At 40.3% G+C, this 27670-nt stretch overlaps 1 protein-coding gene across 3 annotated transcripts in view; it reads left to right on the top strand.

Moving 5' to 3' along the window:
* The window catches only part of LOC125011282 (retinal-specific phospholipid-transporting ATPase ABCA4-like), a 38313-nt gene extending 30004 nt beyond the window's left edge, over positions 1-8309 (top strand). For all 3 annotated transcript variants that reach the window (XM_047590410.1, XM_047590409.1, XM_047590411.1), the window contains 13 exons: positions 381-496; positions 680-827; positions 2618-2741; positions 3725-3854; positions 3975-4095; positions 5149-5211; positions 5486-5592; positions 5995-6136; positions 6277-6411; positions 6697-6800; positions 7014-7106; positions 7247-7496; positions 7867-8309. In XM_047590410.1, the coding sequence (XP_047446366.1) occupies positions 381-496; positions 680-827; positions 2618-2741; positions 3725-3854; positions 3975-4095; positions 5149-5211; positions 5486-5592; positions 5995-6136; positions 6277-6411; positions 6697-6800; positions 7014-7106; positions 7247-7496; positions 7867-7983 (1650 nt within the window). In that variant the 3' untranslated portion in view covers positions 7984-8309. The remainder of the gene's footprint in view (positions 1-380; positions 497-679; positions 828-2617; positions 2742-3724; positions 3855-3974; positions 4096-5148; positions 5212-5485; positions 5593-5994; positions 6137-6276; positions 6412-6696; positions 6801-7013; positions 7107-7246; positions 7497-7866) is intronic.
* The last annotated feature ends 19361 nt before the right edge of the window (positions 8310-27670 follow it).

The following is a 27670-nucleotide window of genomic DNA, read 5'->3' on the forward strand; positions in this document are numbered from 1 at the left end:
GGGATCTAGTGAATTTGGAGGCCACATCAACACCTTGTGCCGTTCTTCATGTTTTCTTTGTTGTTCCTGAACTGTTTTTGATGTGCTGCTGCCATCAAGGAGAGTCATTGCTATGGGGTGGGGGTGTCTTGTCTGGTCTAGGTGGGTGCTACATGTCTAAGTAACATCCACATGCATGAATACCAGCTCCAAAAGTTTCCCAGCAGAACATTGAAATGATCAGTGACCATTGTTTTTTACTTGTTCTATCAGTGGTCATAATGCTGTGGCTGATCGGTGTATCATCATATTGAATGTTACAGACATTTCTGATTCTGAACTGCATCTAATTGTTATTTTTAAATGTCTTCGTCTCTCACTGTGAATGTCTGTTCCTGCAGATGAACTACTCTGTCAGCACAGCAATGGTTGTTGGCATTTTCATGGCCTTTGACAAAAAGTGCTACACATCACCAGCCAACCTGCCAGCGCTAGTATCACTGCTTCTGCTCTATGGGTAAGCTCTTACTTCACTTCTGCTCTTACAAAACAATAAACAGGAGTTAATGTAGCACAGGTTATCCCGTTGAGATCCTTGAGGACACCCAAATGGTCTTATTAGGACGTTCGTGGAGACACGAAAGACATGAAGCCCACAGAAGAATATTTGTGACGGTCTCTCTTGCCTTCCGTCCTTCAGGTGGTCGGTGACGCCCATGATGTATCCCATGTCCTACGTGTTCAACATCCCGAGCACCGCGTATGTGTCTCTGTCCTGCATAAACCTGTTCATCGGCATCAACAGCAGCGCCATCACCTTCATCCTGGAACTCTTTGAAAACAACCGGGTAAAGACGCAGATGAGAGTTTGTTGTTGAAGCCCTAAACGTTTCGCTGCAGATCGTGCTTCTTTTTTTTTTAATCAGTCAATAAGTCTGACATTGGGGTTTATATTCCACTTGGTTAAGGGGCAGTTAAAAAGTACTGCAAAGCTTTGGCAAGTTTACTTGTTCTGCTAAATGCTACGATTGGAAGCAAATAGGAAAACCAGGGAGTGTGTAATATACAAAATTAACTTAGTATGATTTATTTCTTTGCCACTTTAGAGCAATGCAACCAACCTTAAAACACTATTGTGGTTGCTTTAACTGAGCAATCAAAACCATTTGTCATTATCAGTATAAAAATCGTTTACCTTTAAATAATTGCAACTTAGTATTTAGTATCAGTGGATCCTAATGATAACATGCAGGAGGCCAACACGTATCTACAAATGAATTTTTTATGCTTAACTGAAGTAATAAATCATCTAATTTAAGTGCGTTATTGTTAGGCCGTAATAGGCAATGGTTTGGAACAACTTCAAGGTTCACTGTGACGGGACCGAATTAGTTAGTGACAGTCACATTAGTGATGTTTCTTTAGTATGGCAGGACAGTGTGACAGTTTACATCAACACTAATACCACTCACAGTGCAAATACTTGAGACTGGGACACAACTAAAGGAATAATACTGTAGAGGGGTGGTGTAAACATTTGATAATAGGTCAAACCTCATAACCATGTCAATTCTTGACCGACTGTTTCTCTCTGATTGGAATAAACACACAGGGTGAACATCAGGTGACTTAAGAACAGGATGATAGAAAAAAAGTGTGTGAACTATCACTGAATTCTTAAATTCCACCATCAGTGTGGTTCCATTTCTGATCTTCTTCTTGTGTTGTTCAGATTTGACAGAACTTCTCTGTGCACACCAGTGTTTTGGAGCATGTGCATGCAGTATCTTATATTTTTATGTAGCTTCCACATGAAGAATTACACCGATCAGCCACATTATTAGAACCACTGACGGGAAAAGTAAATAACGTTGACCATCTTTGTGACAATTTAATGTTCTGCTGGGAAACTTTTGGACCTGGTTTTCATTCATTTGGATGTTACTTAGACATGAAGCACCCACCTAGACCAGACCAGACACCCCCACTACCCCAAAATGATGATGGTAGCAGCAGGGAGGTCGAGAAGCTGAGTCAAAGGTGTGCAAGGAAGGAGGAACATTGAGGGAGCCTGCTGAAAGCCTGAGGAGTATTTGGCTTTAAGACAAGAACTGCCATTCTAACAGTCATTCTGTCAAGCATTTAAAAAACGAAGGAGTAGACGAAAACAGAAGTTGTGAGAAAGGACACAGATGCCTTCCCGCGCTGTCAGAATAAAATGAAAAAAGAAAAAGAAAAAAATTGCAGGTGTTTTTTCCTACCAGATGGTTTTCTCTGCGCCACATCTGTACTCCACCTCTCCCCAAAGCAGACGAGTCATGAGAGAAACGCTGGAGGTGGAGAGTCTTTTTTCTTTTCTGTTGATATGAACATGCAGGATTATATGTGTTTAATGAATACATGAATATCAAAGGAAAAAAGTGTCAGTGAAAGTGGAAGCAGTTCATGGGGATCATTGGATTAAATGAGCTTCTGTTTCAGTTGAAAATAACGTTTGTTGTCTCTGATTTGGACATGGAGTTTTTTTTGTAAAAAGAAGTCAAATTTGTGTTACATACCATTGATGGAACATTAATTTTCATCAATTTCTTCTCTCTTCTTCTTCACTTTGTGTGTCTGTGTGTTTTTGTGCTGCCAGTCTCTGCTGACGTTCAACGAGTGGCTGAAGAAAGTGCTGCTGGTGTTCCCTCACTTCTGCCTGGGGCGAGGACTGATAGACATGGCCATGAACCAGGCTGTTACGGATGTTTACGCCAGGTTTGGTAGGTGCCGTAGGAATAAGGGTTATGTTAGTTGATGAAAAACCCAAGCTGCATGCATGTCTTCCAATGAAAATGGTCAATCAAACTTAATATAATATCTTAATTAGTTCAGTTTTTTAAGACAGAACCAATTTTAGGCATTTGATTTTCATTCAGAAAGAGGAATTAAAAAATCTAAAATGAATTAAATATTTAGTAATATAAATTAGAAGTCTGTTTTCACTTTCTGTTTCCAAAGATAAAAAATAAAAAATTAAACTGAGCCCGTTTTTTCATATTTTGAAACAGGAAGTTGCCCTTTTCAAAGTAAGAGCACAGCGTATGAGGACGGTGCTGTGTTTGTGGAAAGTGCGCCCCAATACATGACTTCTATCTGTGGTTTCCCTAGCTAACCCGGGATAAAATGTCTTTGGAACATTACTCTGACATGAATTTTGACGTGATGGCAAAACAAGCTTGTCCTCAGCAGAAATCTCTGCACGCATATCGGAGTAATGTTAGCTAGTAGCTAACTATTCCGTGATTATATGTAGTTATTTTTAGTTTTTACCTGAAATATTCAGCGTAGTTTTTCTGCAGTCGCGTCCTCTTCAATGAGACTCTTTTATTGTTTCGACGGATAACGTATCTGTTACACGGCTACCGTCCTCATACGTGCTCTTACTTTGAAAACAACAACTTCCGGTTGCACAATATGGAAAAAAAACGGGCACCTTTTTTGTTTCTTTTCTAACGATTTTACTTTTTGATTTTAGAAACAGAAAATGAAAATCTTACGGTGCTTAAAGTTTTGTTCATCAATCCTCGACCCTAATAAAGAAAAAATCCATGAATTCCAACTTAAATTTTTGAATTTTAAAATGAAAATCAAATAAACGCATTTTTTTTTTTTTGTTTTTTAATCTACAGCCTGTGAGATGTAAAGAATCTCTTCTTTTTATTCATGAAAACAAATCAGTACAGAGTTTTGTCTCCGCTTCCAGGTGAAGAGTACGCTGCCAATCCTTTCCGGTGGGACTTTGTGGGGAAAAACATCGCTTTCATGGCCGTGGAAGGATTCATCTACTTCATTCTCAACATTCTGCTCCAGTATCGCTTCTTCTTGGATCACTGGTAAGGGAGGGCCCGGCTAAACTAGAGGCAGGCCAGCTTAAACATTTACACAAACAGCTGGAATCTTATCACATGGTGCAGCGGTGCCTCCTTTACAGATGTTTTTCCTCCGCCCCTCAGGTTATCGGACTACAAACGCACTCCTATACGAGATGAAGACGAAGACGTGAAAGCAGAGAGGCAGAGGATTTATGACGGGGGGAGCAAGACGGACATCCTGCAAATCAGGGACCTCTCTAAGGTAAAACTCACTGGCTTTATTTGTGGATTATAAGCTCCCAGTTTTTTTTTTCTCTCTCTCTCAAGTGTTCTGTGTTTAATTATTGGAATTAAAAGTAAAATAAGATAATGATTTGATCCACAACTTCGTCTTTTTTTTTTCAAAAACCTTCTCAAAAATAAACACCTGAAAATAAATGAAAAAATATAAAAAACTTGTTTTGAAAGCCGAACAAAAGGCAAACAAATGCAACGCAACAGATACACTGTTGACCGTGAGGTTGGAATCATTGAGCTTTCAGACACGTTCCCCCTTTTATTTCTATTCATCCACATCAGTTGTGTGTTTGGAAGAGACTGATAAATAAAGTTTTGAGAAGATAAACACTTCATCTGTTGGGAACAAATCACGTTTCATGATTCAAGAGATGAAACATATTTTATTCCCACTTTATGAGGCAAGAGTGTATTAATTAAATCTAAAGAACAACACAAATGTTTGCAAATCAAATATTAGAAATGACTGAGTCTATGAAAAGGTGACATTAACACTTCTGTATGTAATAATAATAATAATACTAATAATAATAATACTAAAGATGGTAGTTGCATTGTATGTTTAATTTTTTTTATAATTTCTCAGAAAGTAAACTTTAATATTAAACACTTAACAAGGGAGTGTGGTCTATTTATTGACTGTGCAAAAATAATTCAGCATGCAAGCTGTATTTTCAACTAGTTCTTATGTGTGCCTTAAAAAAGGAAAACATCTTAAAGTAAATATTTACAGAACAGTAAAGGAACTGTCTTTTTTTTCCATTTTTTTTTAAATAACATCAAAAACTTTTAACCCCTTTCCCATGAATGACAATTTTCATACAGTCCCTAAGTGTACAAAAAGATAAATGTAAATAATCTAAAACTATAAACACTATACAGGGGCCAATAAAAGTCATTTGGTATTTTATTTTTTTTACTTTATTAACACATTTATTTATTTATTTATTTTACTGTATTTAACATAATGCACAAATAAAGAATGAGTAAATTTCGTTTCCCTGGTCTCTCTGCACAGACGTATGTGGGCAGGAAGAGGGCAGCTGTGGACCGAATTTGTGTGGGAGTCCCTGCAGGAGAGGTAAAGTCACTGAGTTCATTACTGTGGTATCTGCCATCGTCTGTGTCGGTTTGCAACAAGTGTTCAGCTTTTGTGTCCGTTCACTTAAACCTGCACGCGCCAATTAATCCTCCAGTGAAATATGTCCTGCATATTTATTTCTGGTCTCATGTTCTGGTCTTTTTATTAATACATGTATACGTGGACATTTCCTGTCAGCGTTTTAGAATATCTTAGTCTTAGTATTTGGCAGTTTACGTGTCCTTTTTGTGGTTCTGGTCTTTCTCCTTGCTAGTGCTTTGGTCTCCTTGGAGTTAATGGAGCTGGAAAGACGACGACCTTCAAGATGCTGACTGGTGACACAGATGTCAGCTCGGGGGAGGCTACTGTGGCTGGTTACAGGTACATACAGCCCTAAAAATAAAAGAACGCACAAAAAAGAACAATATAACACAAGCCTCGAAGTCTGTTCAAGGATGCATCGGATAGTAAATACTCATAAAAAGAGAAAGCTTTGTTGTTGGATCCAGAGGGACGACGGCCTGTCTGACGATATCTGTCTCGTAACTCACCACCGTGGAGCAGAAAATAAAGAAAATAACTGAAAAGAAGCGTCATTTGTTGCAATGTTTTTGTTCTTTTTTTAAAATGATTTCCTTGTATCCTCACGGCTCTGCTTTCAATACCTGAGCACTCGCTTTGTTCTGTGGGTCTAATCCTATTCTTCATCGCGGGATCTTGTTATTCTTGCCGTGTTCTGCGAGTCCGCCGCAGTGAATGTCGTTTCTGTGTCTGATTGTGCAGCATCCTGACAGAGATTCTGGACGTGCACCAGAACATGGGCTACTGCCCTCAGTTTGATGCCATCGATGAGCTGCTTACCGGCAGGGAGCATCTCTACCTCTACGCTCGTCTCAGAGGGGTACCTGAGTCAGAGATCCCCCGAGTGAGTGGGACTCCAGCTGCTTTACATATTGAACTGTCTCAGGATGTTTCACTCTGCTGCCCAAATGACAATCAGGAGAAAGACACAAAGGGAGAGCTAATTTATTCGTTTTTGTTTTTTGTTCCCTCTTCCCCTCGTAGGTGGCGGAGTGGGGCATCCAGAAGCTTGGTCTGACTGAATACGCAGGCCGCTGTGCGGGGACTTACAGCGGAGGCAACAAACGCAAACTCTCCACGGCGATCGCAATGATTGGCTGCCCCGCGCTGGTGCTGCTAGTGAGTTGGCCAATGGCGACAGAGCTGGCGACGGCAGTGTATGGGTTTTCTGGGTTTTTACGCGGGGATTTATCAATGAAATGGTCTATGGATCCAGATGGGAAGCCATATGGGTTCAGTCAAGCCTGGCCTCGGATGCTTTATACATTGGCAAGAAAACTGTGCAGTTCAATTCAAATTGGCATAAATCGGAGATCTTTGCCATATGCTGATAGAGATGAGGATTTGTTTGGAATTATGTGCTCGGAGAGTCAAGTTTGTTTGTGGATGTGTGTGTGTCTCCAGGACGAGCCCACGACGGGCATGGACCCGCACTCCCGACGCTTCCTGTGGAACGCCATCATGAGCGTCATACAGGACGGAAGGGCCGTGGTGCTGACGTCACACAGGTTCGAACGCCCAATAATGAAATTAATCCACGCACATTTGCTCTGGCAGCCGACCAAACAAACCTAACTACGCTGCCAACAGCCGTTAAGTAGAAATCATGGCTAGATTGTAGGATTTTTCCCACAGAGATCTGTGAAGCGGTGATGTATTGCTCAGAGACGCGAAAGAGCAGCGGTAAGAATTAAGATGGATTATTGTGTTTCTTTCACCAGTATGGAGGAGTGCGAGGCTCTGTGCACTCGACTGGCCATCATGGTCAACGGGACCTTCAAGTGTCTGGGTACCATCCAACATCTCAAATACAAGTGAGAGGTTTTTGCATTTAGTTTAAATGTATAAGACTAGTCATTTTGTAGCACAAGGTGGTCAACGTGATTGGTGTAAAAACGAATGTGTGGGCAGATTTGCATAAAACGGTGTCTAAGCTGCGTTTCCCTTGATCCAGATTTGGCGATGGCTACGTGGTGACCATGAAAATCAAGGCAGCTAAAGGAGGCCCCTCCCCGGAGCTGGAACCAGTCGAGACCTTCATGGAGAACTCGTTCCCCGGCTGCGTTCAGCGAGAGAAGCACTACAACACGCTGCAGTACGAGATCGCCTCCTCCTCCCTGGCTCGGATATTCCAGCTGGTGGTGGCCAATAAAGAGAGGCTCAGCATCGAAGACTACTCCGTTTCCCAGACGACACTGGACCAGGTACGGAGGAGAGACGACAACAAGAAATGCGCCTGTGTTTGAGAAATAGAGGGCAGTTTGTGGAACGTCACCGACTGAAATTTATCAATGTGAAAATACTAGATGTCAATTTCTAAACTGTTTACTCAGTATTTCTAATGCACTCTATTTTAGTTGTGTCCTGTGCAAGAAGGTCTGTGAGATATTATTCCAATGGTCTTTTACTACATTATTTAATACACTAGCTTACATTTAAGATCTTTACTGGAGGAGTTATAGTTCCTAATGAACATAATGTGCCTGCTTCTTGCTTTGGTAAAATAAAAGGATATAAAAAGGATATAACATAATTTAATCATAAATTATTACATTTTTTTTCATTGTTCTTCAGGTGTTTGTCAACTTTGCCAAGCTGCAGATGGGAGAGGACGATGACGTCACGTTACAGAAGCGGACGGCGGGTGGGAGGAAGGACATCAAGATCTCTCCAGTGAAGAGGAAAACGTGAAAAACAAAAATACACTTGAAAAACTTCAAAAGTAAAATCATTTGTACTATTGCTTACTTTTTTTCCATTCATTTATTGTCGTATGTTCAGGTATTTATTTTGTTTTTCTTTGTCGGCTGTGTTTCACGCACAGCCGTGCCGCATTATTCTCCCGGTGTCAATCAGAAATCATCCTTTACATTTTAGGAAACAGGTGAACAGAGGTGCAGGTGTGAATCTGTTTCGGATCGGGCATCTCTTTCACATGCTTTGTACAGGCTCTGTGCAGTCCGTTCTAGCTGATTTATACTTCATCATTAAGTCACAAATAAAAACATGTGAAGTTTCATGATGTATGTGAACTCCTGTATTAAATATTCCAGCTTCTTTTAACGCCACTTCACGCTACACGCTGAGTGGGTCGTATGGCGGAAAGAGCTGGAAGGCTTTTCACTCTGCTCACCTACAATAATGCCACTGACCTCCACTGAACAACCTGAGAAAGCTGCCACAGATCAGTGGAGTGGCCGAGAGGCGGCTTTGCATCAGGACCAAGGCGACACCATGCCGAGTGGCTTGTCACACCCGGATTTATCGGACTCACAGTCCAATTACTGTTCTCCCTCCGCAAGTGGCGGTGTCATTGCCTCAGGCCGCCCACAAGCCTGAATTTCATTGGCTACCTCAAAGAGACGGAGGGACGATAGCGCTGTGCAATTCAGGGCCGTTAATGAATTCTCTGGTGGGGATCTCATGCTCCTATCGGCTCATTTGGTCATCTGGATGAAGCTAATGACCATGAATAGCGCCGCTGTGGGAGAGCAAACGAGACATGCAGGAACAGGCTGTGGGGCCGTGAGTGTTTTACATCGTGCTGAACAATGGAAAGGGCTGACTTGGTGAGTCATTTGCGCCCGTAAGTGCTCACACCCTTTGTTGCTTTTGCTGGTCAGCAGCGGCGGTCGGTTAAAAGCGACAGTTACAAGGTACTGATAAATGCCTACATGTAGCGTAAGTGGAGGAGAGTCAAAGTTAGTGAGTGAGTTTATGAGTTTGTTTATACTGTAACATCACTCAAAAAAAACTTTCCAGGCCACCATATTCCACTGGTCATAACATGTAGATGTGCTTTAATGAATAAAAAAAACAAAAGTTTAATGTTGCTGCTTTTTATTATTCTTTTCGCATAACATTATGACCACCTTCCTAATATTGTGTAGGTCTCCCTTGTGCCTCCAAAACAGCTGTGACTCATCAGATAATGGACGTGGACCTTCTGGGGGTGTCCTGTGGTGTCTGGGAACAGAATGTTGTTGGTGGGGGGTCTTTGGGTCCTATGGGTTGAGGGGAGGTAACTGTGTGGATCATCCCACAGATACTTGATCAGTTTGGCATATAGTGAACTTGGAGGCCATTATGCAGTTTTTAATCCTCTTTGAATTGTTTGAATTTGCTGTGCTGCTACCATTAAGGAGTGTCATTGCTAAGGGGAAGGGGTGCCTGGTCTGTCTGGTCTGGTGTCTGGGTGGGTGGTACATGTCTAAGTAACGCCAGGTCCAAAAGTTTGCCAGCAGAACATTGAGTTGTCACAAGACGGTCAACGTTATTTACTTCTCCTATCAGTGGTCATAATGTTATGCCTGATCGGTATACATGCCATTAAAAAAAAAAAAAACATTTCGCAAAATCGCATTAATTACACATTAATTAGACATTTATATATTTTTTTAATATTAAATATTATTATATTTTTTTATTTCCCCCCCACACATTTAAATTTCTTTAAATTAACACGAATTCAACATATTTCAGGGATAAGGGACAGCTTAATATTGAATGAAAAATTATAATAATAATGTATATTTATAAATAGCACTAGGCTGAGTTTAATATATGACACATATAATGGGTATGGGGTCCCTACTTCATCTCTCCATCAGTTAGGGGTCCCCTGATTTAAAGCATGGCAAGAAGCCACTGTACTGGAACTGCTGCAACATTCTTGCTGACTTCCAACTTCTTGACTTGACTTTTTTAAACTTGCCTCATCTTCGTCACGTCTGTTGGCTAATTGCCTGAAATTAGAATTTGATTAGGTTTAATGCAATGAAATGTCAACTGCATTAAGAGAGACTAAAACTGCGGGCAGAACATCAGCTACAAAGGAAAAGTGAAATGAATGTGACCTTTGAACAGTATGCATGCAGACATACAGTGTGAGCAGTGATTAATTTATAGCTGAATCCTGCGTTATTGGGGGCCAGTGAGTATAATCTAGGAGGCCCCCACTAACAACAGTGTGTAGCCAGACAACATAGGAAACCCTCACAAGGTCCATGTCCATTATCTGATGAGTCACAACTGTTTGGAGGCACAAAAGAGACCTACATAATGTTAGGAAGGTCTTTGCCTGAAGCCTGGCAAGATTGATCTCTGCAATATTTTATTGTTGCAGGTTGCAACCAACTCTGCAACTTTTCCCTAAGAGGCAGGTCGATCCTTGTGAGATAATGAGATTACACGAGATCCATCTGCCTTGCAAGCTGAACCCATCATAAGTTCAGTAGATCTTCTCTAACTCATACATACCGGCCCTTTAATTAGGTAGAACAAAATGCCACATGTTTTAAGAAAGGCTAAAATTACCAAAGGAGCATTGGCTGCAAAAGAAAAACAAAGTGAATGTGTCCTTAGAAAATTGGCAATTCAGAAGACTAATTAATTTACAGCTGTAGCCGACATCATGGAGAATTAAATGAATATGAACTTCCAAATTTGCAGTAATTAACCCCGAGAGAAATTGTAAACTAGCCTACTTTGCATTATAATGATGTAGACTATTGACCAAAATGTCTAGTGACGAAATTACAGAATCTTTTTTCACTGACACTGTATAAATCATGTGAAATACTATTTTAGCTGAGAGCTTTCATAGGCTGTTGGTGACTGCGGATGATCGATGTGGCTGCGAAACCCCAATGAATATGAAAGCTCTTTCCATTATTATACTCATAATATCAACAGTCTTAGTCCACATGATGCTTTCATAAGCAAATTGTCAGATGTGTTATGCAGAAACCATGTGTGCAGCTGCAACCTGATGGCTGGTCTGTAATAAAAAATAAACACTTTCATGTGACACGTTACACATGAAACTGCCTTGACTTGAAACCTGGTATTGATTGTTGGTGTCAGACAAATACACTATGAATAACTCACCATCGTAAAGGTCGCTAAAAGCATGATGAAAACACATGAAAGTAACTCTTCTAAATGTCCCAAAAAGAACCTCTTACCATGTAGAGAGATGATGTATAGAAGTTGGAGAATACATTTAAAAATAAATAAAAAAAATAATTAATAATAATAATAATATATATATTAATTGTGTATTCTGATTTTCATCCTCCTTGAATGACTTGCTTCTTTTGGCATCACTGGTACCTGTCTCAAATGGCTTATATCACCAGAGGAGTCCCCCAGGGCTGCGTTCTGGGTCCACTACTGCTCATCAATTACCTTCTTCCAGTACCCTCCGTAAACATAAGGTTCATTTTCATTTCTACGCAGATGACACCCAGCTCTACTTATCTACAAAGGCAACCTATTCCACCCCCCTGCCCTTTCTGCCTATCTAACACAAATATCTCTTGCACGTTCTTACGAATGAACAGCAATAAAACATAAGTCCTCCTCATTGGTTTTAAGTCCACTCAAGCAAAAGTTACCAATCTCTCACTAAACATTGATAACTCTGCTGCACCATATGACTAATCGCTCAGGACACCATAAAGACCTCGCTGTACCATATCATCACATTTTGTGCAGACCTAAAAAGTAGAATAGTAGTTAGAGCCTTCAGCTGTCAGGCCTATCTCCTGTGGAACCATGTTTTAGGTTTGGGAGACAGACACCCAATCTATTTTTAAGGTGAGGCTTAAGACTATCCATTTTGATAAAGCTTATAGTTAGGGCTGGACTGAACCTCCCTTAGCTATGCTGCTACAGGCCTATGCTGCTCCTGCCCTCTAATTTCTTATCTTCTTATATTTCTTCTCATGCAGTCGTGTGCTACTTCTATGTCTCTCCCCCTCCCCCTGATTAGCAGCCAGGCTACAGGTATCTCTATATGTATACAAACCATATCTATCCATTTTTGTGTTCTTTTTTTCATGCATGATTATTATTATTATTATATTTTTTAATATTTCTTGTGAGACATGATGTGTCTTTTTTGGGCATTACATTCTTCCTTGCTCTTAATCCCTTTTCTGTTTCGAGCCAGAGCGGTAGATATTCTGGGTCACAAGTTTAATTGGGGGGAGGCTTTAAGGATGGAAGCCACAGCCAAAGGTCACTGGTCATGTTCAGAACGAAAAAAAAAAAAAAAAATGAATGGACACAGTTGCTGTCCAAGTTTGAGCCAATAGGGGGGAAATTGCACATTAAAGTTGAGGTGCATTGTACCTCACTGCGCTTTAGAAAATGAGACAGGGGTGGATGAAGATGTATGGAGGCAGCAGGAAAAAGGTCTTGATTGCTGTGCTCAAGAGGGACAAAACTGTCACTCTCTCAATACACATTCAGCATTCAATCACCGTCCATTCATGCAACTCGCCATATAGATGATAGCAGTCCATCTATAAGTGATCAGCTGCACAGTGGCCTGATGCACCATAAGAAAGGTAATGTGAGAAAAATGAAAGAAAGCATCCAAACCAGTAAACACATTTAATAGCATGAAACTGTGTTTTTCCATAAGTTTGTTCGTCTTATTCTCAGATTCACAACAGTGCATATAGTGGATACAGTATTGCTGAACTTGACTTGCTTTCTGTGTCCGTGTGGATAAAATAGTTGATATTCCACAGCTGTGTTTTACAGTTGAAACTCACATTCCTGCTTTATTCATTTTAAATCCACAGCAGGCATTCCAACTGCCTTCATCTCTTACTCTACTTCCTCTCCTTACACAGCGAGTGACAGTTTCACTGCTTTCGTTCCTCAAACCGAAACTTTTCCTTTTACTTTTTGGGGACTAAACTCCAGCTGACATCCGAGCTGCTTTCAGAAATGCTTTCAGAGCGTCTTTATTGGCCAAATTCACTCCTTATTCCAACATTTCTACCTTGTCTACCGTTTCAGCTTCTTTCAACGATAGCATTTTGACTGATAATGTATCTAAAATTTAAAGCGGCCATAATCGACGAAAATTCAACTCAGTCGTGCTGCCGATTCACAGTCGCGCTCAGCTGTCTCATATCGTTGCAGTGAAAACAAACTCTACAAACAGAGAGACATGCAGTAGTTTGGTTCTGAATCTAATCCAGCATTTAGGAGCTGAAACATCAGATAATTTGCTTTACAAATAAATAAAAAAATAAATAAAAAAAAATGGAGCAACACGACAGAGCAGAAGAAACATTTATATTGTTATTTGTATTTTGGATGCAGAGTTCATGCAGCAATTTGACTGGTCATGTCCACCAATGAAGATAAAATGTCAGGTTCTGTATAAGCTTCATCTGTCATTATTCAGAATTCAGATTTATTAGCAGCTACTATGATGTAAAGATAACACAAACTGACCACAGAATATTTGGAAAAACACACTGATAACCTTTGCAACACGTATATCTATGTATACGTTGCAAGTCCAGTATTGTAGAGTGAGAGTGGAACACATGCATCAATAATGTCTGCGCTGCAAAAGCTCAGCTGTTTCCTGAATTAGCTCAATCCTTTCCCCGAGAAGTGGGAAGGCAAGAACCATCGACCAGTTTCTGTTCTGACTGAATCAAAGGTGTGGATGCAGCAGGATTCAGCGATGAGCACGCTGTATTGTGTTTCTGAGAACTCGATGACAGACTTTGGTTTGCTTTGAGAAAGTTTTTGTCTTCCCTGTGACCCTGGATCGACCCCATGGGGGCTGTAGGTTTGACAAAATATAAGGTTAATGTCTTAAGGTGAACAAAGTGCTGCATCTCTGCTCAGGCATCCCTCTTTTATCATGTCAGTTCTGTTCCCCGCACCTTCAGGAGGCATCTTTTGAAGTCTGAGGGATGCGTGCGGCTCATAGAAGGAATTGCTGATCAAGTGAGCTTTTAAAGTGCATCAGACACGTGCAGAGCAACCTGCATCTTCTCGCCGTATGTGCGTGTCTCAATAGAGGCTGCAGAGGCTGCTCGTGAGAAATGTTGAACAACTATTTCTCTGCACCCTCTTACACCCACACACACACACTAATTCATGCTACAAAAGACGCACTCATAAAACTCAAATAAAGGAACTCAGGCTGCAGGCTCAAGCTCAATAGCAAAAGTGGTACATTTGATTACAAAGATAACTGTTAAAAATACAAATTTGTGCAGTAACTTCTTCCCTTAATCTGTGTCAACACAAGTCTTGTGAGCATTTGTCTTTGCCATCTTTGTCAGCTGGTTCTCTGTACTCCTCAAAACCCAAGACAGTTGGTCATTTGCATTTAGAGTGCATACTGTAGATAAAAAAAATAAGTACAGTCTCAAAAATTAAGTCACTTGGGACTAATGGAAGAAGATGAAGTTCTGCTGTTGCATTGGTAGATTTGCGAGGCAGAAAAGGGGGACGGTGAAAAAAAAAATTCTGGGAGTTGCTATCTATAAAGACGTCACATCATAATTTGAGAGTGAGCTGATACTGTTGGTCTGGGTGTGTGGGCCTCTGGGAACTAAAATAAGCCAGCTCTAATCAATAGTGAGGTTGACTCATCATTAGTTTGCCATTCTTGCACTCTTGCTGATGTGAATACCAATTTCCACAGTCTGTGTGTTTAGGCTATCATTTACTGTGGCACACTGTCAACATTTTCCCGAGTTTGGCTCACGAAACAGTTCTGTGGCGTCAATTTAATGTTCTCCCAAGGTGTCTCATCAGCTCAGCTTCATACGCCGGAACTCAAAACCCTAAAACAGAATGCGTTTGCTTCTCTGCAGTCATGATTACCATAAATCCCAAGCCAAGGTGCTGGGCTGATATAGTGAGCCATTAGAGATATGACAAATACATTCATTAGCTAGCTCACAGCTCCTCGGCTCCATGCTGTCACCGCCCTGGGGAAATGTGAATAACTTTGTTGTTGCCTCTAAAGGCAGTTGTGTCTACTCCAGGGGTTAAAGAGGAAATGGACAAATGAATGTGGTTTAACTTCAGTGGTTCTTTCAGGCTATTGATTGTGATAATCAAAAATGTCTCAAATTGCTTTGTCTCACCTGGAAACCTCCTTTGTGCAACATGCCTTCCCTAGAAGTGTCATCCGTCTACACATTCCTCCCCCTTTTTTATTCCATTCTTTATTTAACCTCCTGAGACCCAAGCTTTTATTTGGTGTACAATTTTTATTTCTCCAACATATTTGGCATTAGTAGGACCTAAGTATAAAAACGAAGCATCATCTTTGAACAGGAAATAGTAGTTGTCGAAAAAAAAAAAAGATCTACTCATATGTGGACACTGGGATTATTATATTAATCATGTTTTAATATATATAGTCACCCAATGTTTGACAAAATGTAAAACTATTTATTTTAATAACTGAACATGCCTGTGCAAAGACAATGAAGTCCCAATGTCCTCAAACGAGTAGTTGCTAATTATTATTATTATTATTATTATTGTTATTATTTTTATTATTATTGTGTGTGTGTGTGTGTGTGTGTGTGTGTGTGTGTGTGTGTGTGTGTGTGTGTGTTTTATTTTTAATTTTTAATTTTTTGATGTACCTCAGTGAATATTTTCCTAATGCATTTATGGTCAAAATTTGTTTCAAGTCTTCTTCAACACTGCATTATTTTTCAATTTAGAGTAAAACTAGACAGCATAGGATGTTGTGCTTTAGGGCTCGACTACCTTGTGTTTGTGATCAACAATTCTTTATTCTTGTTACTTTTATGCCCTATGTATGCTGTTGCAAACTGAAATAAAGCAAATTCTATTCTATTCTATTCTATTCTATTCTATTCTATTCTATTCTATTCTATTCAAATTGCTACCGTATGGTCCAACCCACTTTTTGTCCAACTGAAATATAAATGGGCAAGACCATGTCAACATCTTTATGCAAGTAACTCACACAGTCAGAGCCAATGTTTCACCAAAACACACACTGTCTGCTGCCAATCAAACATCAGGCAACTGAGGTACCTTTAGTTCAACATGAATGCCGCAATTTGCACTACTACTGTGTTTTTAAGATTACAGGGGCTTAATTAGGGCAGTCTTGCAGAACGTGTTGTTACCTGACACTGTCTGAAATGTCCTGATTTTGTATGCTTTATTAAATACTCCAGAAAGTGCAAAATTAGCTGAGCCATAAAGGAAACTGAGGAAACTGAACTATGAATAGTTCTCTTTTAAAGGTCAGTCACGCCTCATTTATGGAACATAATTAAATCATTTGCCCGGGGAATGCATTTGAATCTCTCATGAATGTCTAATTGATTGAATTTTAGACCATTAAAAACGAGGAAATCGGGTTTTGCAAGTTTTTACATCAAGTGCAAGGTATGCGTCCCTATCCACTGACTGATGTATAGCGGCTTTTGCAGTTAAATTAAATTCAGCGGGTAGTTGCTGAGTGACAACTTTAAGAAATAGCTGATGTACACATTCCCAGTCTGATTCAATCTGTCCTACTGCCGAGGAGGCTGACAGCAAATCTGTTCCACCTAACCTGCAGCAGAAACTGTGTGTAATGAAGGTGATGACACTAGCCCCTTAATGTCAAAGAAAATAAGGGTGACTGCCGGCAGTCGTACCCACTGTTGCTTATTGCAGGTCACTGTCACATCATCATCTGCTGCATTCATGGCTGCTCGACTTTATAATGCTAACAATACAGGATGAAATGCAAAGCCATAGAAATGTGTGTAAAAGCAATAGCTTCAATAATTTGGGAAATTAACTTATGTGTTTTGTGCCACTGCACTATATGAGGTAATGATCCATATGGATGCTTTTATGACCCAGCGCGAGGGCTGTAACGTGAACTTGAGACGACAGAGGTACGAAAATAAATTTCTATTCCAATAAGTATTCCACTTCGACCCCCTGACTTTTGAGTATTCTGATTTTCCCCGACCTAAGTGCAGCCTTTGACACCATCTCACATACAACATCCTCCTTGAACGGCTTGCCTCCCTTGGCATCACTGGCACCTGTCTCAAACGGTTTACATCATATCTCTCCCACTACACTGAATTTGTCCAGCTTAAACATTTCCGATCCCACCCCTCGCCCGTCACCAGAGGAGTCCCCCAGGGCTCCCTTCTGGGTTCACTCCCGTTCATCATTTATTTTCTCCCACTTGGAAATGTCCTCCGTAAACATAAGGTTCATTTTCATTTCTGCACAGATGACATCCAGACCCTATGGTGGTCAAGTGGTTATAGAAGATTGAGAATAAATGCAATCACATAACTCAGTATTTCCATTACTCGGTACAATTGTGCTTGCTCTCTGTCAAAAATTAGGCCTCTACCCAATTAGTTAGGAAACCCTGACCCGCTGTGCAGGAGTGCCCTGATTCTCTTTAGAATTGAGGAACACCTGCTCTTTTTTGGCTGCTGTCATGACAGTGGTAATAAGGATGTTCATCAGAGAACAAGCGACAACCACCAGAGCTGACAACCTCTAGCCAAGTGTCAAAAACTGCATTTCCTTCCAGGGTCGATCTAATTGTATAGAACAGTCAACATTTTGATCTCTATGACTAATCTATCTACAATAATTCTGAACATTGTCTTAGCTTTACTTAAAATGACCAGTGGCAAAGCTTACGTAAACTTAGAGTCTGGCTAATCTGGCCACATTGCACTTCATTACCTGGAAAGCCAATACTGACACAACACTGCAAACACAATCAGAATAAAAGCCTTTTCTTTTAGGTGACAGGTTTAATAGAAAGTGCAACAGCGGCTGATGTTTTCATGCATTTTTTTAGATTTAAAACTCACAGCAACCTCATTATGTGAAAGGCACTGTGGTGTTCACTTAATTCACTGGGTGCACAGTAACTTTCCAAGTTATATAACATGGACCTATCTATCTATATGTATTGTATACTGCATGTGTGTGTGTGTGTGTGTGTGTGTGTGCATATTTCCAACACAGTGACTGTAAATGATTTAATAAAAGTGCCATATTCTCTCACAACCCTGAGAGCCCTTTCCTTGAAAGAATAGATCCAATCTCTTTTTACAATACCCACACCGAGGCCTTGGTAGTCCTTGGCACCAGATCAGTCTCTGAGGCTTGAGCAGCACAAAGTTAATCTGGAAGAAGGGCCTGTTCGTCTGTGCCCCAACATGCCCAGCTGTCAATCAAAGATTTCGGTGCACCTGTCCTGACAGCTGTAGGAGCGAACATCTCCAAAAGGGGGCCTCCCCCGGGACCCATCGACTGTCGCCTCCTTGTCATTTGTCAGCCCCATTAAAAATTCCCCTGAAAGGGGTAGACTGACCCAGTGTGTGACATCAAATGTGCTGTAGATTTTCATTTATATTTTACATGACTTACAACATGTGCTAGCGATTGCATCAGTGCAGTCAGCTGCCAGTTTATTGGTTTTCACCATTGACTGTTGGTGATAAGACACAGCTTATCACCAACCCCACCAAAGTGGTCATAATGTAATGCCTAATCAGTGTACAAGTATAAAATATTTTTCAATCTAATGCAGTGAGCAAATTGGCTTAGATGAACTACATTACTACTTTGCTGTTGCTCTTCCTGTAAAGCCAGGCCAAGCCATTTGATTGCCCTAGCACACTTTTAAGAGGCGACTTGTCTCTGTGTGTCTGTGTTGTCTTTTGCTGGTTTTTACACTGGGGCTGGGCTGCTATCTCATCTGCATCTCATCATCCAATCAAGTCGTACTCTGTTTAAGGACTTTCTCTCATTCATCGGCCGTTCTTCACTTACCTCCGAAACCAGCTATTGTCATTTAGTCTGTTTTGTTCCTATCTACCCTGTTCTGCTACAGGTGCAGCCCACACTACAGCCTGCACATGTAGACTCTGTTTGTTTCTTTTTGGAACTCCACTCAGCTTTTGCTAAACTTTTTAAAAAAATTTTATTTAGCCTTTACTTAACCGTGTCAATCCCATTGAGATACAAAGACCTATTTTCCAAAGGAAGCCTGGCCAAGACAGCAGCCTAGGAAAGCTTTGACAATTAAGAACAGACAGAAACTCACACAACACACATAAAATACATGTAAGATAAAAAAAACAACAGGACTCGGAGTTTACATTAAAACAAGAACAAGTATGAAAAGTAGCTGCTCCAAGGTCTTTCACATGGGTTTTCAAAGATCCAAGGGTGATAAGTTCCTTTAACTTTTCGTTTTCTGCAGGGAGTCCCAAGTAGCAGGTGCAGAGTACTTAAAATAATGTTTACCAAATGTACAAATCTTAACTTTGCTCATTAAAGAACCTGAACACTGGAGTCCTGCGTCTGGGTCATTTCCATGACCAATTTTCCAAGATAGTTTTGTCCACCTTCCAGGCTACATTAATGGTATAACAGTGGGGATAACTAGGCTATGCATGAAAGTATATTTATTGCACATGAGGGAGTATTGAGCCCTCAATTCACAACATATAATTCGTTTAAATATGAGTAAAATATGAGAAATGAATGGTTTAATATAACCTTCAAAACAATAGACCCTTCCACGGTTTGTAAACAATGTGACGTTTTTGAGGGGCGGGGCTAACTGGATGCCAAACATCTCAAACACTGGAGCCTGTAAATCGCGGTTAGCATATTTCAGTGGACTGTTTTGGCAAGAATGGAGACGAAAACACACATTTTAGAGAATATACTAATACACCCACTTTCCAAGATCGTGAGTGTCATTTTAAAAAGTTGACTCTGACTGATGGGAGGTGACCGATTCACTGACTCCTACACTCTCACTGGATGGACGATTTGACCAAAGGAGAACACAGAGGGGACGAACTCTGCTCTGTCTTGATCAAGTGAAGCCTCTCCAACAAAGATATTACAAGAAGTAAGTGGAACCACTGTAGAGAGTAATGTAGTAAATGCAACGTCTGCTTGGACACCCTTGAAACACGCATGTTACCTTGCGTTAGCTCGCAGTTAGCATTATCATTAATATGTAACAAGAAAACCCCTAAATAATGATAATTTAACGTAATTTCCGTCTTGATTTATTCTAACCCATAACGTTATCCAGGCTGAAACTGATGATACATTACTTATTAATCTGACCTGATGTAAAGTCTGCACTCGTTGTTGATTGTCTCTCTCCACTCCTTTCTTTTAATCGCCAAAGGAAAACCAAAGTTGTCAACGACTGGCAGTGGCTGGTATGTGATGAAACTTAAGTTAGTGTTTTCGATTTTTCGGTTTTGGCACCAAAAAATACAGCAAGACAATATTACAATAATAGTGTTAGCCTCAAGCTTCTTTCTGTTATGACGCCAGCTAACGTTGTGACGTCACAGTGACTTAGGCCATGACGGGGTTTATAGTAATAACATCAGTAACGATCACTCTGTTGCTGAGTATTTACCATTTGGTGGCGAAATATTCTAAAGTGTGAAACAGAGGTGTTGCTATATCATTCAACTCCAAAGCACTGAACGCAACACAACAACAGCATTAGGCGATGTTGGCTTTGTGTTCTGACGGCGTTGTCATGCGCAGCCAGAACATAACAGTGTGAATCTGTAGCCAAACGGAAGCTAATAAAAAGGAATGGATCCCTGTAACCTGAGTCAATACGGAGCCTACAAACCTGGGCTGTGACAGGTTTATTGAGCCCATACATTCACAGAGACGGACCCTCCGCCACTGTGCACACAGATAACGGACAACTGCAGAGGAGTGCAGCTAAATGCACGAATTCAAACCCGAGAACAAGTGACATTCGTAATAAACTGCCTGAACCAACAGTGTGGCGGACAAAAAAAAAAAATCTCCATTTATCCGCATCTGCCTCCAATCTGTTTCTGCGTAGCAACCATCCACTAAAAAAGTTACAAAAAGTTGCCTTTTTCTGTTTCCTCTCCCCCGCCATGAAATATCTTGAAATCTCACATAATCCTGCCTCGGGCTTCACTAACTCGAACAGAAAGAGCAGAGTTTAGAGCAGCTTTGATCAGCAGTAACAGCTTGAGGAGACATTTATGCTGCTCACGAGCACAAGGTTTTCATCAATAATTGCCGTGTGAGGGATCATCGAGCAATGTTGCGGCAAAATAAAGGGATGTGCTGACAGATTACTCAGCAATGTTGCTGACGTTGTCTCGTTTATCACGTTTTTTTTTGGGTTTTTTTGCTTTGTTTTTTCTTTGGCCAGAAACAGTTTTCTCTTCTATCTGTAACAGAAGACCCAGTGAATTGATTCCAGCGGCGGTGACTCATGCATAAAGTGTTATGCACACTTATGCCTATAAGGATGAAACTGGCTCCAAGTGTTTTTATTCCATTAAAGGGAGGTCTATAAAGATTTCCGTGCCGACACTTTAAATCTACAGTAATCTGTGTTTATAGTGGATGGAGTGGATTGGCCTGCGGTGCAAAGAAAACATTTCTATTTTAAAACGCTGTTTCCAGAAGTTGCTGACGAGCTGGCTCAGAAACGACAGCGGGGATTAAGAACAGTGTTTGTGCGCTCTGTTAAAAACTGTGGGGTTTCAAGAGTGTTGCAACTAAATAAACAGTCTAAAGGGCAGAAGCGTATATTAGAGGCAAACTATGCGACTTTAAGAAGAAAAAAAAATAAACAATTTGTCCTCTCATGAATAAAGATTCATTATTTGTGCTGGTAGAGGTTTAGTGAGACTAATGTTAAATGGAAATATGGCTCCAAACTCGCTGGAGTCTACTTGTTATTCTGTGTTGCATTCAGACAAGTGGTTTTATGAGAAAGACGGAGCAAAAACAACCTCCGTCTCAGTGTAACATTTTTCCTGTTCATTTCTCTCTGTCAGGTAGCCAAATGATAATGAGAAGCCACTCCTGTAAATCTTTGGAAATGATGGGGGACCGTGGCCCTTTACTAACCCTTCACCCTTATCTTATTTCTCGCTTTTCTTGCTTTTACTCACATGCGCATATTGGGATACTTTATTTTGCTATGAGCTATTCAGATGATCAGTTCTTTTTTTTCTTGGCCTATAGACCACATCATGGCCTACGTCAGTGTGACGTCACCACGTTAGCTGGAGGCAGAACAGAGGGAAACTGTATTTTTGGGTGCCTAACCAAAAACTCAAAATCACTAACTTCTAACACTAAAAATCACTAACAACACACACACTTCATATTAAGTCAGATTAATATGTAATGTATCATCGGATTTATCCTGGCAAACTTGTAGGTTAGGTTAAATCGTGACTGAAATTAAGTTAAGTTTTAATCATTATTTAGGCGATTCTTGTTACATGTTAATGCTAATGTTAACCGCAGGCTAATTTCAGGGGTGTCCAAGCAGAAGTTGCATTTGCTACATCGGCCATCACATCACGCAGTATTTCCACGTACTTCTGGTAATATCTTTGCTGGAGAGGCAGATCAGACTTCATCCCCTCTGTGTCCTCTTTTAGTCAAATCGTCTATCCAGTGAGTGACAGTGTAGGGGTCAATGAATGTAGTCACATCAGAGTCAACTTTCAACTTTTTTACAACTCATGGTCTCGGGAGTGTGTGTATTCGTGTATTGTCTAAAATAGTAGTTTACGGGCTATAGTGTTTGAGATGTTTTGCATCCAGTTAAGCCCCTCCCCTCAAAAAACGTCACATTGTTTATTAACTGTGAAGGGGTCTATAGAAAAGGATTCCCTCCCTGGTAGCTGGTCTCTGCCATAATGAAATGTACACCAATATGCCACAACATTAAACCGACTGTCTTCTCTTTTGTAGGTCTACGTACTTTGTCGTTGATCTGCAAGTACAGATGGGAAATCTGTGTCATAAAAGGAACAAAAACTATTAAGATCCAAGTTTTCTTTACGTAGATTTCAAACATCCTGGTTACAGGTCCACAGAAACTTAAGGAGGAAGCTTTCACTTACAACAGTCTCTGTCATTTTAGTTTAAATACAAACTAAGCCGTAAAGATAATAAAGTTTGAGGGACAATATCTCAAGAAAAATAATAATAATAATTCATTAAAGGCTTAAAGGATAGAGAGAGCCTGGTACAGACCGTAAATCTTTCCAATAAAATGGGCCCGACTATAAAATAACGCTCAGTCTGTGCTCATTTCACTTCCCACTGACCAAATATTGCTTTCATTATTTGCACCCATCCATACTTTACAACCCTGAAAATGAATTTTGCTTTACAAAAATACAAGAAGACATGCTAATTTGTTTTTTTCCTGGGAAGCACATCGTAGCTGCGAATATGCGGCGTGAACATGAGTGGAAAATTGTCCAGTTAAATTAAAGAGAAGAGGACTTACTGCTTACCAGCTGGCCTGAGATGACATTTTAGCATATTTTCAGTTGAGAAACTGCAATTATATGTGTTGAGTAAACTGTTTAGTATGGATAAAATAAAACCTGACAGCTTTCACTTTCAATATAAAACAAAGGAATATAGCAGACTAAGAAAGCAGATTAACATGAATTTGTTTGCTATGAGAGAAATGTCTGGATTTTGATAAAATACTTTCCCACTTAAAGGCATCACAGTGAAGAAGCGAAGAGGAGATTTGGTTCATTCCCAAACGAAGTTATTTGTAAAGTATCAAAGCAATCAGAGTACAATTTCCAATTTTACTCATCTGGAAACAAACCCAATTATAAAGCCTGACATGCAAAGGGAGGCCCGTGATAGAGGCTAAATCATGTCTTGTTGCAGCCCTGCTTTAAATGTAAAATCTAAGTGTTCCCAGCCACCAAATGCTGTTAACTTTAATGACTTCAATCATCACAGTTGACTTGTTTTAGAGACATCAGTCTGCGGCTCCGTCTTCACCTCTTTTCCACTCTCCTGAAACGTGCCTCGATTGTCTAAGGCGACACCTGATACGATCGAAACGCAACTGATGTGTTCTGAAAAAGAAAAAAAAAATGACTTCTTCCCTGTCTTAGATGGGAAATTGGCACGGAAACTGAAAAATGTCTTTTAAAACATTCAATGTTGTATTTTTTGTGTATTCCATTTTCCACCCTAAAGTGGAAATGCACTGTAATGTTTGCCTTTTCCCTTTTCTGGTGTTTCCCGGTGCTTGTAAATCCAGAAAACAATGTCAGAATCCTATTTCAGTACCCAGTGATGAGGTGACACAGCCTGATCTCCCACTCTGGGGATTAGCACACAGCCGTCATGATGATTTGTGGCGTCATATGCTATCATTTCCGTGATCAGACAAATACTTTTGTATATATTTCACGCTTCCTGTTGTGTTAAACATGTGATTTCACTCTGCTCCCCTTGCACTGGCAAATCTGAACTGACAGCTAAAGTCATCCCCGCTGTTGTCCAGCAGATGTTCATACTATAATAATCATAAATAAGGGCTCCCGCTGGATGCTCATAAAAAGGCCACAAATGAACCGAGACAATCAGATTTCTCATCTGGGTGACGGGAAATGACTCCACACAAAAACAAAAAGTTGCACAATGCCGTTCAATTCCTGCAGACGACCTGTATTCTTATTACCACTAAATGGTGTTTGTTAATATCAACAACTGGCAGGAAATCAATTTGAAACCAAGCTGTTACCTAGCAACGCATCTACAATGAACTTAGAGAGGATAATCCTCAGCGTTAGAGCTCTGCCACAGCACACTGTTCATACAGTCATTTGCCGTTTTTGTCCGCTTTGAACTTGGCACATTCTGCCGCTATAACATTCAGTTTTAGGTGTTCAATTAATTTCATTTGCAAGTTGAAACAAAGGGGAAAAATAACACAGCATGACAGTGACTGACAAATATGAAGGTGCAGCTTAGCTTGGAACAAAGACTGGAATCAGACAGAACCAGGTGTCTGTTTATGTTTGAAGGTGACAAAATCCACCTACCAGCTTTCCCTATGTTCTTTTTCATTTATTCTAAATCCCTCTGCCTCTACCTCAGACCCCTGCTGAAAATGTAATAAAGGTAATCCTACTAAGATCACTACAGAAAAATAAGAATTAGTCTATATGGTGCTTGAAAAAATTTGAGTTTTTTTTTTTTTTTTAGACCAGCTCTCCTAGTTTATTTGGTAAATCATAAGGTAAAAACTACAGCTAGTATTAAGTATCGTATTGATCAGGTAGAATTAATACACTGTGGACCACAAGTGTCAAACATACGGCCCGTGGGTCAAAATCTGGCCTGGGAGATGAATTTTCAAAGTGCCGAAAATTATATTGTAGGCCTAAATTGTAATGGTTCACACTGTTTCTTTAAGAGTTACGGACATAACACATAAATTGCACCTATTTTTCTTAAGAAATTTCAGGTTCTTCATAAAATATTTTGTAAAATGACATTAAATGTAAACACAGTAACAGTTTGTTTTTTTAGTTTTTCTACTTTTCTCTGTTGAATGCATTCACATGATGAATACTAATGATGAATACTAATTCCTGCTGCCTGCTGGCACCGAGCAGATGCTAACTGCAGCCTTTGTGGTGTGTTCAGGTTCAACGTTTTGGCCGGGGCACATAAACAAGATGAAGGGAGCCGCATACAACGGCGAGCAACCGCTTTCCGCACCGACACATTTCTTTTCTGCCGGGGCCGTCACGTAGTTCTGAGCTTGCTTCTGTTCACTCCAGGCAACGTTAATATTAAGTTGGCTTTATCAGTGAGAGTGTGAGCTCCTGAGAAATGTAACTGAACAAGGGTATGTTTTAATTAAAGCATGCACCCAAAAAAAAAGAAAAGAAAAGAAGAAGTCAAATCTGAGTGTGAATCTAAACTGAATCTAGTATTTGAATGAAAGCCCAGCTCACCTCATTATGTCAAATAGGTTAGATGTTATATGGGCAGGTACAGGTGCACCACAAGGAATTTTGGGCCCCATTAAAAAAAAAAAAAAAAAGTTAAATAAACTCAAAATAAATTAAGATAATCCTCTAAAAAATAATGAAAACAGTAGATTTTTTTAAAAAAAAAAAAACTCCACATACCGAAAGGAGGAAATAAAGGGAATAAATTAATATGTTTTGAGGTTTGAAATATGGCCATAACAAAGTAAATAGAACCAGCGACCAAATTAACAGTCCCCAAGAGCCCAGCGTGGAGCCTGCTGGGTACAAAGGCATTTTAAAGTCCAGCTTTCTATCCAACTAACTTTTAATGGACAACATGACAATGCTTTAAAGCCCGTCCTGGGACAAAGTATGGGTAAAGCGATACAGACTTTGCAGCAGCGTCTTGTTTGTGGCATCCAGTACACCAAGAGGGAACACGTAAGGAGGACAGGTTGTCTCTCCTCTCTCGCTTTCCTTCCTTTCTTAAAAACGAGTTTCCTTTGCTACTGGACAGCATTGATTGTAACTGATCTAGCTACTAGGCCTGCTGCTTGCGCCACGCGCTAAAGTAGGACCAAACCATTTCATGCAGAGTCACGGGGGTGGCTGGTCAATATTATTTACCTTTTGATTAGCGGAACGTTTATTGCCAAAATCAAGTGAAAACAAAGAAATCTCTAATTTTACTATTGTGTTTTATTTATATTGATATTTGTATGAAAAATGATAGTTTTTATGATGATGGTTTCATAGTTTTCTCTTTCGCCTACCCCCCCCCCCCCCCCCCCCCCCCCCCATAAGGCACCACTGGGCAGGTGTGAGTAATTGGATGTTTGAAGCTGGACCTGTTCCTGAACCTAAGTTATATAACTTCATGAGAAGGAGAAGAACAAGGGAGTTGATGAGTTTCCTGGTTTTTGGTTTATTTAATACTTCCTTGGTGTTGCTTGTTATAAAACACGTTAGATTAAAATTAATCCTGCGCGAAAAGGGGCTTATTTCACACAAAACTTTGAAGGAGTTATATGAAAAGAGTCTGTGAACGTCATTCAAAGTTACAAAATGTGAACTATGGACGTGAACTGGTTCACTTTAATCTGTGCGAACTGAACTTTGAATTAGTTCTCATTTACTGAGAACATGCACAGCACCTCAAGTCATAATGAATTCAGTGGTGAAAGAAGAACGCGAGCCGAAACCCGTTGAGTTGCTTGACATTGCTGCACTCCAGGGATCAATATCTCAAGAGATCCAGTCTGCGTCTCCTAAGGCATGTTCTTGTGTGTGTGTGTGTGTGTGTGTGTGCGACTGCTTCTCTGACCTTTGAGGTGCGTGCCGCCCGAGCCAACCTCCATTGATCTGACCTGGAGGAGAGATTCAGCTCCGATGAGATAAAGCCGTGGGCGGTCAGTCGGCCGGTCGTCTCACACTGGCTATTACTGTGTGTCCCGTAATTGTGACCAGTCGAGTGTGAGCGCAATACCTTTTGGAGCACGTTATGGCATAAAATAGTCCTCGGGGTCATTAGACCCACACACAGACCTCATGCAGTCACACCTTTTCAGTGCAGAAAGGTTCTCTAATGAGTAAAGCGAACAGATCAGAGCTGCAAAAAGTGTGACTCTTAAGAAGGAATTTTCCATATAGACCTGTAACACAGTTTGATCAATTCTCAAGAGTTCAGCTGTTTTAAATATCATCTCAGTTGTTAACATTAA

Source organism: Mugil cephalus, chromosome 7 (genome assembly GCF_022458985.1).
Source record: "Mugil cephalus isolate CIBA_MC_2020 chromosome 7, CIBA_Mcephalus_1.1, whole genome shotgun sequence".
Taxonomy (NCBI): Eukaryota; Metazoa; Chordata; class Actinopteri; order Mugiliformes; family Mugilidae; genus Mugil; species Mugil cephalus.